The sequence below is a fragment of the Arachis ipaensis genome, chromosome B04, assembly GCF_000816755.2.
Source record: "Arachis ipaensis cultivar K30076 chromosome B04, Araip1.1, whole genome shotgun sequence".
In the NCBI taxonomy this organism is placed as follows: Eukaryota; Viridiplantae; Streptophyta; class Magnoliopsida; order Fabales; family Fabaceae; genus Arachis; species Arachis ipaensis.
The window spans coordinates 4087358-4097866 of record NC_029788.2 but is presented as its reverse complement, the minus strand read 5'-3'; the positions used below and the strand labels follow the sequence as shown (position 1 = coordinate 4097866).

Genomic DNA, 10509 nt, shown 5'->3' with positions numbered 1-10509 from the left:
TTTGTCTCTTACGACCTTTTTATAAAAATAATTTAATTCTATAAATTTTTTGTATTATAATTTATAATGTTAGAACAAAATCGACATATTTTTAAAAAATTTATATTCCTAAAAATTACATTCTCGAAATATTATATCGAACAAAAACTCTAGTAATAAAATATACCCAAAGATTATGACTACTCACTTTAAATTATTAACCATCGAATTATAGATAGGCTCATTATTTTACTTCTAAAGCCTACAGTCTATGCAGTAACTACACGTAAAATAAGCACGTAAGTTTACCTTTTTGCCTTAAAATATAGCCTAGAATTAAGAGATTCCTTCGTGCTTTGATAAAGTATAGGAAATTTCTTACTATTCTCTCCAAAGTCTAAATCTGTTTCCTGTACTAATCAGAATTTGTTCATGCTATGTGTTTGAATACAATGATAAAAGGAATAGTTTAATAAAACGACAAGACATCATGATGAAAACGAACTTATTGAATGGAATGGTAATTATTTTGTACGTAACTTTATCTTTTTTTTTTTACTCTCTTTTATTATTTTTTTTTTCTTTGAAAAAGTTTTAGGTTGATTCCGTCTTAACTAATTCAGAGAAATCAGGAGGTACCTTCATGCCCATTGAACCTTTTACTAACTCAACCAATATTTTCTCGCATTTATATGTAACTTTCTGTTGTGTGTGTCTGGCAAGGTTCTTGTGTTGCCCAGTGCTCACACCGGCTTTGTTTGGCCTTGGATGGTAGCTTCTGCAGTCACTATTACCACCGGCCACGGCGGAGAGCACCCACTTCACTATTGATAATTAGGTATCCATGTTTCTACAAATTAAATTCTCTTATTTTTGTTATGTTTAATAACATTATAGGAATGTTAACAATAAAAAAATTTATTATAATTAAGAATTTTAATTTGATGCATTTGTAGTAGAAATTAATTTTACACGTGTATCTACGTAATTATTTTTTATACTCTACGTGAATGGTCATATAAAAAAACGAATATACGATTACGTGCAAGTTAATTTTACTTTAGTCTTTAAAATTGGTGAGTTTCAATAATTTGGTCTCCAAATTCAAAAAAATATACTAATATAGTCTCTAGTATATTTTTTATTATCGAAGTTCGATGCTGTTAATGATGTGGCTCAAATCTGGTCTTGTTTTACTTATTAAGACTACGTCATACATATTTTGGCATTAAAAAAGGGGAGTGGATCCTCTCCAGTAGAAAAAAAACTGGATAGTATCCAGTGTTTGATCTCACCATTCATTGTTCTCTTTTATTAATTTCTAGTCCCACTTATAAAATTAAATGTGAGAAATTACACTTTATTCTCTCCAATAAAAAAAAATAGAGAAGATCCATTTTCTTAAAAAAGATACTAAATACCATTGTTTGAGGATTTAAACAATACTAAACGAAATTAAACTCTATAATTAAATAGTAAAATAAAGTTAACTGAAGTTAAAGTTGGTGTTTAAATTGTTTTGCTTTGCAATACGTGTTGGCAAAAGAATTGAAGCTAGTTGAGAGAGTTTATCCTAATTGTGAGAAAAGGAGGCAAACAGTTAAAGAGAGACAGAGATCTGAAGCGGGAAGAAGAGAATCATTGTCCCCTAAAGTTCTATGCCCACGCGCGGCACCCTCGTGAACTCACACTCTCACCTGGCAGCCTTGTGATTGGAGCACGTGAAGCGCGTGGTGCTTTATTCACTCACTCATTCAGTGAAAGTGAAGTGGTCCCAAGCTTGCGGTTATTGCTACTTGTAGTTCATCTACATCATGCATCACTGTTCACCACTCATCCTCACCGTCCGTTTTATTTACCAGATCAACAACCCTGATCATCACGCTCTCTTCTAAACTATACAAATTAAATTTAAGGTAATTAGCTTTTCCACTTTTTAATTTGAATAAGGAAGCAAAAGTGGTGTTAGACTCGAATATGGGGAATACTGGTGCTTCACAGTCATGTGGTATTAGTGGAATAGAATTCCGACCATGCGAGTTCTCCATCAGTAAACAGACAGTTCGAATTGCGTTTTTCATAAAAAAATTGACAACAACAAACAATTCGGAGGTCCGTTTTCTAATTTCCAAAATTTATATTTGCTCAACCACAAGTCGGATCATGCGATTTCTTAAACAAAATTTTAAAATCAAACAACTCGCATGGTCTGATTTGTGTACTCTGAGTTTTTTTAATTTTTAACACAAATCGGAGGGATCTAAATTTTTTTCAACTTTTTAAACACCAAAAATTATCATGTTAAAATATATCACTAATTTTGCTTCTATATCAAAATTTTTTAGCTTAGCTTTTCATCGCGGGATTTGCGGTTTATTTGGTGCGACGAAAGCTAATTAATCTCCGATCCAAACAATGGCAAGGGATAAAAGGGGAACCCAGTGTGTGAATATGCTTTTCTTCTTCCCATTATTTTAATTAAGATGTAATTTTTCTTGTAAAGTGGGTGAAAGTTTAGTTTTGTCAGCTAATAATAAACCAGAAACTATAGGGTATCCTATGGTGGATTAATTATATGATATCCACATATTATTAGTATATGACCAAAATATCTTGTTTGATTGGTGTTAGAAATAAATATTTTACTGTGGACATGAACTGGCTTCCAAGTTCCAATTATAGTTGTGGTCCATGACTCTTCATACCTCTGCTAAAATGTTACTAAGCTAAAACAAATAAAACAAATGCAGGTATATAGCTCCAATTGTGAGATGACTATACCTCAAATTGAAGATCCAATTTAATTTGTACAGAATCCGTTTATAGTATAGATTTTTACAAGCAACAAAATAAATATCCCTGTTCACTACTTGTTTAGCTCAAATGAACTTGTTTCCAACTCTTAGGAGAAAATTGCGAAAAAGATAAACCTTATATAGAATTGTTATACCAGCGGCGTGCACTTTTAAATGTACATATCATTACACTTGAAATTCAAATCCAGCTAGTGGAAACTGCTTTGGCAGTATAAAACAATTGGGAATCCAAAGCATCAATAATGTTCCCTATATATATAAATATAGCAAATAAGGTTAAATGGTTAAAAAAAAAATAACAAGAATGATTGGGCAATGAAAAGGGAGAGTGATATGAAATTGACTGTTCAAGTCAAACACCAAAGTCATTATCCTTGCCGCCTTGGCTTATACACAACGTTACCGTCCTTTAGTTATGAACCCTACCTCATTTTGATTTTCTTCCTTTTCTTTTTGTCTTTTATTGCCCATCACAATTCAATACTTCCCTACCTATTTTCAAATTCCTTTTGACTTATCTTCCGATTAACATTATTATTATTTTGTTAATTATATACGTATGGAGAAAAGTGTAAAATATATATGGCCAATATAACATCAAACACATGAGATATTTCAACTCACAAGAATAATCCATTTATATACACTATAGTGTTGTCAATGTCAAAGAAGGCTATCATGCTAAATATACACATAATCAATGAATATGATAGGTATTATAAAGTAATAATTGACTATCGTTGCTCAATAATGTTTCATTTTAAAAAATTATTGGGATCGCGTACATACATATATACTTTCTTTCTGATAAATCATGTCTCATCTTAAATCGTTAGCTGTGAAACAATGTTTAATTTTATTAAGAAGAAAAAAGAAAGAATAGAGTATAATATAGAGAGAACTAGAATGGTGGAAATGAATGCCTTCTTGGATGAAATTCATATTGTATATAAAATTATAAATAATTTTGGTCTCTCTCTCACTCCTTACCTGGCAATGATCCCAATAATTTGGCTAGCTAGTTGGATATTATAATCAATCATCCACTCTTATACTAAAATAATTGTAGAGAAATAAATAGAGATAAATTAAAAGATGAAAGAAATAAAATAACTGAAGATAGAGTATTAGCTATTGAAAATTTTCCATTTAAATACTTTTTTTGAGTTTTAATTAATCCTATTTTTCATACATAAGTGAAAATAAATACAAGGCAATAGCAAAGAGAAATTTGTTCCTCCTATACATAAACACTCGTCCCTTTGGACCAAAATCAAAGTGTAAATGGCAATAGGAAAGTAGTATGAAATCAAATCAACATAAAGAGAAGAATTAACTAAAAAGTTCACAGTATCATCTGAGGAGGCAGTAGCAGCAGAATTTTCAAAGAACTCATCATCATGGATCATGAGTTTTGAGAATCTACAAAAAATTATAAAGGCATAATAAGTATAAAACTGTGTATTGCAATGAAATTGATGGGAATGAATTTATGCAGAGATTAGTAATTACTAAGAGTGACCGGGGAGTCATTGGGAGCTGTTAGGACCATCTTCCCCGCTGTCTGCAGCCTGAGGAGGAGGAGGAGGAGGCTGATGATGATGATGATGATGATGATGAGAAGAAGAAGAATTGATGTTCATATTCATGTTCATGTTCAAACCAGCTCTTGTGTAAGCATTCAAAGCAGCCAGCATTCCCAAGTTGGATTCTGACATCGTCAATCCAAGATGCTGAGACGGCGGCTGCTGCTGTTGCTGCGCCGCCGGCATTACCATCGAACCCAACTGAAGACCACCGCGTCCCTCTTGCTGGAATTCAACGCCGCCACTGGGGGAAAGGTTGAACCTCGGCATCAAGTGTAGTGGACCTTGCAACGTGTTGTTACCACCGCCACCGCCACCGCCACTACCTCCCTGATGAGCAAACGGCCACATCTGCGCCTCCGAGGCTGCAGCACCGGTGGCTACACCACCTGCACCTCCAGCAGTCACTGGAAGCATCCAGATTGTGCTGCCTGGTGCACCGGCGGTGGCGGGTGCCGGCGCTACCGCCCACATGGCAGTGGCAGGTACCAAATTGGATTGGCGAAGAAGTCCATGTCCAGAAGAACCACCACCACCACCCGCTCCTCCTCCTTCTGGTTGAGGTTGCTGTTGTTGCAGCTGCATTTGTAGGTTGGTTTTGAACGGCTTTGGCGAAGAACCATCGGCAGCAACTGCACCTGTACCACCACTTTCATTGTTCTGCGACTCCGACTGATGATTGCTCTCATCTTTGAACAGGTCTTCTCTGAAGCGTTTCCTCATATAGTTCTCGCTGGAGTCGGCGGCGCCGCCGGGAAGCGCTTCTGCGATTTGGTCAGCAGTCATAAGGTGCTGGTGCTGCGCGTGGTGAGGGTGAAACCCTAGCAACGCCGTGTGCGGGTGAAACGCTTCCTCGTAAGAAGGATGGTGGTGAGCGAGTGCCAACGCTGCAGCGTGGAAAGTGTGAGGTGCGGACTTGGACGGCGGAGCGGAGAGCGTGGAGCCGCTGCTTCTTAGAGAGACGTTGAGGGTGGAGAAATTAGCGGGGATGGTGCCGGTGCCGGTGGCGGCGATGATAGCAGGCTCAGCCTGCTGGAGAAGCCACTCGATGGTCTCTCCGTCTGACTTGTGTCCCAATTCTCTGGTCAACTGGAAAACCCTAGCGGCGCATGTGGCGGGCATTCGGATTCTGCGGCCTCGACCGTCGACCTTCGTATGCCTGTCCTTGGTGGACCTCTTGGGTGCAGTCTGGAGCTGGTTGTCGTCAGATCTGGTGGCGATGGCCAGGTTGGCGTCGATGGTGGTGGAAGAAGAAGTTGAATTGGAGGAAGAAGAAGACGACGAAGATGAAGAAGAGATGGACCCCCCCATGATGAAGGGCCTTCCGGTGGCGGTGGTGGCGCCATCAAAGGGGACCACAAGGCTGCTGTTATTGTTGTTGTTGCCGCTCTGCTGCTTCTTCTTCTTGTTTTGCAAATCTGATACTTCCATTTCATTTACCCCTCTCTCTCTCTTCTCTCTCTCTCTTTTGTTTTTTTCTCTTCTCTGATTATTCTATCTTCGTATTCATCACCCTCAACCCATCTTCAACCTTTGGACTAAGGAGGAAGGGCAGTAAGTAAAAAAAGGGAAAACAAGGCCACTCGTGGGGTCTCGTAAAAGTTTAATTCTTCTTCTTCACACACCACAACACAAAAGGCATCTAATACACCACCACACCTCATTTTTCCATCAAATGACAAAACTACCCTTCCATATATTTTATTCAACCAGCTAGTGGTTGCATATTCGACTGCATCACCTACTAAAGTTTGCTATGCATGTACAAAGCCCTCTTCCCTCGCTTTTCTATTTCAACCAAACAAATTGCTGTCTAAACAAAAGGAGACCGTCAATTTTTGCACCAACCACTCCCACTAACTAATTCAAACGCTCTTATTATCATCAGCATTCAGTGCCAGACGAGCTGGTTTAACGGGAGTGGATCCTTTCCACTAAAAAAAAAATTGAATACTGTCCAGTGTTTAATCTAATTTTTTATTATTTTTTTTATTTAATTTTGATCCTACTTAAAAAATTAAAAGTAAAAGATTATACTTTATTCTCTCAAGTATTTTTTTTTTCATTGAAGATTATCCATTTTTCCTGGTTTAAGTGCTATTTATATGTTTTTTTTTTTAAGCAAAGTTTTGGTTTATGTATCATAATTAAAAATAAATGGAAGAAAATTTCTGCTACTCAAGATACATATTCTCGATAAAGGAAGGCACAGGTAGTTTAATTCACTTAACCAATTCAATTTGATACGGTTTAACAAAAATATATAGCAATCAGAGAAGATCAACTATAACACGATTTTAGTCAACTTGGCATCGATTCGAATTTAATAAATTATCAAATCCGTCCTTTAAAAGATTAAATTTTAGTATTTTTTTTTAATTAAGAATGAGATTTGAACCTAAAATCTATAGATAAGAATAGATAGATTATAATTAAAACTAATAAAAAAATACATATTTTATTATTTTTAAAACTTCTAATAAAGTATTACATTTTCAAATATTACGTGGTAATGTTTTTTTTTCCTACACTTATTCAGATTCATTTTAAAGCAACGTGAAAATCACGTGCTGCATGCATGTTAAGACCGCCATTGACTCATCCGAATGTTCGGACTTTGGATTCAGAGTATATATTAAAAATTCCAAGAAATCCATCCATACATCTCATTTAGATGTTCATAGATTTGAGGAACGTAAATATATATATTGATGTTAAGCATTCCTTTATATTTCAACACCTAGCTAATTCTCATCAATATAATATACATAAATATATTTATATATTTATAATTCAACTCTGCTAAAAAGAGAAGAAAACAAAAATGTGAACAAGGCCTTTTTGCTGACTAAAACTAAGGTGTGTGTATGTAAACAAATATTTATTTCTTCCTTAATTGATTTTTTTTTATTAATGTTAGGAAAGGTTGAATTTCATTTTTCAGTCTTTGCACGAGTTATATGGTGCAGAATATTGAAGATCTGCACCCTCTGCATTTCTTGGTTGCATTAGTGTACAATTTTGTCTGTCATCATCACTATATATTAATGTTGACCATACCTGGAAGAGTAGATATGTATCTATTATATTATTATATTCATCTATATTAAATATATTTATATAAAAAATTATAAGTAAATAATTTTTAATTAATTAATTTTAAATAATTATAATTAATAATCATTAATTTTATAATTTTTTAAAATAAAATTTAAATAATTATTATTTAATAATAATTAATTAATATAAAATATAATTTAAAAATATTTATTGACTTATTATTATTAGTTAGATCTCGTTAATTATTTAACAGGACTGATTTATCAACAATGCTAGGGAACAACTCTATATAAGCCAAGAATCAGCCAACTGGTAAACCAGAGACATTGGTGACTTTAACCGGATGTTGCTACTGATAGATACACAGATGTTTCTTTTTCTTGTAAATTGGATGGTTTTAGATATGATTTCTATGTTTTATGTGTTACGCATTAATAAAACATAATTAATTATATGGAACCAACTAATGAATGATCAAAGCATCTGTTCCGTGATTCTCTTCTAACACTATCGTATCTTCCCTCATGTTTTGAACGTGGTCAACAATAATTTAACAAATAAATTAAATTATAAATTAATAAAACTAATTATAATTAATTATGTTGTTCTATTCTTGGCTGATTATTAGTTGGTTCCATATACTTTTCCCTGATTTATATATTATTTTTATAAAAAAAAAGTCTGATCAGCCAACTCAGGAAACAAAAGAAAATTGAAACCAGCCAAGAGATCCAATCTGGACCCACTTGCTTTATTATATTGTTTCAGTTTGAACAGATAATCATCATTCATCAGATATAATTAAACATACTAATTAAGTACTAACCACACAAACCCAACCTTCATCTTTATCTCTAACCTGTTAACAATATTAAATTCCACAAATCAATCGCCATTATCATGTAGATCACGATTATAAAAACACATAAACTAATGAACCAATAATTACTGTTCCACTATGCTGATGAAGGGTCATAAAAGTAATTCAACCTGTAACTAATACACATATATTCACCAAAAACTAAAACAGAAAGTGACATTGGCATCTAAAGATTTGTTGTATATACATATCATATTTAAATTTTTAACTTTTTTTTAAGTTAAAAGTGAGATTCGAATCCAAAATTTTTAAATAAAGATAGAGATATTATGTCATTTAAGTTATATTTGGTTGGTTTAAATTTTTAATATTTATTTAAACAATTTAGTTACTTAATATAAATTTTGTTTAAATAGAATTTACATTCTATATTTCGTAATAATAAATCTCCTCATGACTTACTATTAGACTAATAAAATAAATAAGGTTTTGGAATTTCTTTATAATGAATTTATAAGTTTTTGAAGCTAGAAAATGTATTAGTTAAGCTTCTAAATAACTATAGCGACATGGCTCATTTTTTTTATATGAGAAGTATGTGTGTGTTATGCGTTGTTGTAGAGAATGTAGGTACTAGATATGGATATAGGACAGTTTTTTTTTTTTAAAACAAGAGATAAAAAATTCGGATCATTCGATTTTTTTATAAAAAAAATTAAGCTTATTAATCGGACTGTTCGATTAATGTAGAAGAGAAAATTTAAATTTTGGCAAAGGTAATCGGACCCTTCGATTTGTGTTTAAAACGTTAACAAAATTGGACGATTTGTGTTTCCAAAAATTGGACGGTTCGATTTTTATTCCTGACACCACAATTAGGTAAAGCACCTATACACTCCATAACTATATTTTACACCATTTTCCCAAACACATCTAAATTAAAAAATGTATATTCATAGCTCACGTTTTATATTGATATGATGGACATGTTTCATCTTTCTGTCAAACTTTATAAATTTAATAATATAACTTTTTAAAAATGTAAAAATTTCATTTAAAAGAAAAAAGACTTTTCATATTTCTCTTACTATTATTATATTTGGTAGATTATACTGGTCAGTATGAATTTTACTGTAGTGCCTGCCAAGTAATAAGGACAGGCACAGTAAAAATTACTATGCATGTCTCATCCCCTCTTTGTTTGGTTCTTCCTCATAATAAATAAGGGAAGGATTCTTGAAAGAGACTTTCCCATTTTCATTTTCCTTTTTTATTTTGGAAAAAAACAAAAAATCCTGTCTCTTAATCTGTTTCTAGTTGCTACAATAGAAAACAAGTTCCAACTAATTAAAAAATGATGTATTATTGTTTCCCCTAGTAATAAAAAGTTTTGATTGTATTAATTATTTATATATTACATCACATTCCAAAATGATGGTGTCACAGGATTGTCAGAAAAAAATAAAAAAAAAAAATAAAAGAAAAATGAGTCCCACTTAGAATGGTATTTGAAAAGGGTCATTAAAATAGAAGCAGTGTGGTATCTGTGTGTTATTTAAGAAAAGTGTGACCCGCAGCTAAAATATACTACTCCTACTACTCTATCTCTATGCCTATGCTAGTAGGTTTAATGTGTGTATGGCTTATCCAATAGTATTTCAGTGCCAATCTTTATTTATTTCTGTTCCCACTTGCTTTCTTTGGAGTCTCATCTTTACCCTAATTAACCCTTATTTTGCCAAACATAGATGCCTAGCTCTTCCTCTCCACATGGATTCTTGTAAAGAATATAAAAGAAAATGCAAAACCAAATGTATACACATGGGATATAACTAAAATATGAATTGTGTTAGATATTACTATGAAAAATATGATAAGACTATTAAAATTTATTATTTTTTATTATTATTTAATTATTGATGTTTAAAGTATAAAATAAAATATATTATTAAAATATTAGACTAAATAAATTAAATTAAAAAAATTAAATTAATAATTTAAGTAATGGCAAAAAATAATAAATTCTAATAGCCTCTAACATGGTTCTATAACTGAAATTAATGACTAAAATTTGTTACTAGAATTGAATACACATTAAAAATAGAAAAATTCTACAACCAAGTAAAATAGCTAACTGCCAATGAGTTATAGCTCAAATGGCATAGTCTCCCCATACTCAATTAAGAGGTTGCGGGTTCGAGTCTCCTATCTTTGCTAAAAAAAAAAAAAAAGTAAAATAGCAAATAGC

General features: G+C 32.8%; 1 protein-coding gene and 1 long non-coding RNA gene across 3 annotated transcripts; one reads left to right on the top strand and one right to left on the bottom strand.

Annotated features, from left to right (window-relative positions):
* On the top strand, positions 1469 to 4093 carry LOC110270852. The gene is made up of 2 exons (XR_002360522.1): positions 1469 to 1895; positions 2325 to 4093. It is a non-coding gene; the product is annotated as an uncharacterized LOC110270852 (long non-coding RNA).
* Positions 3923 to 6265, bottom strand: LOC107638487 (transcription factor TCP8). 2 transcript variants are annotated; one of them, XM_016341785.2, is made up of 2 exons: positions 4308 to 6263; positions 3923 to 4217 (listed from the first exon to the last, which is right to left on the bottom strand). In XM_016341785.2, exon 1 carries the CDS (start codon positions 5810 to 5812, stop codon positions 4325 to 4327), a length of 1488 nt encoding a protein of 495 aa, XP_016197271.1. In that variant the 5' UTR covers positions 5813 to 6263; the 3' UTR covers positions 3923 to 4217; positions 4308 to 4324. The 2 variants fall into 2 exon arrangements, with proteins under 2 accessions (XP_016197271.1, XP_016197274.1); XM_016341788.2 differs by having other exon boundaries at positions 3953 to 4208; positions 4315 to 6265.

What these genes read in the sequence shown, in the direction of transcription:
- LOC107638487 (XM_016341788.2), bottom strand. Translation starts at nt 5,812, where the DNA reads ATGGAAGTATCAGATTTGCAAAACAAGAAGAAGAAGCAGCAGAGCGGC.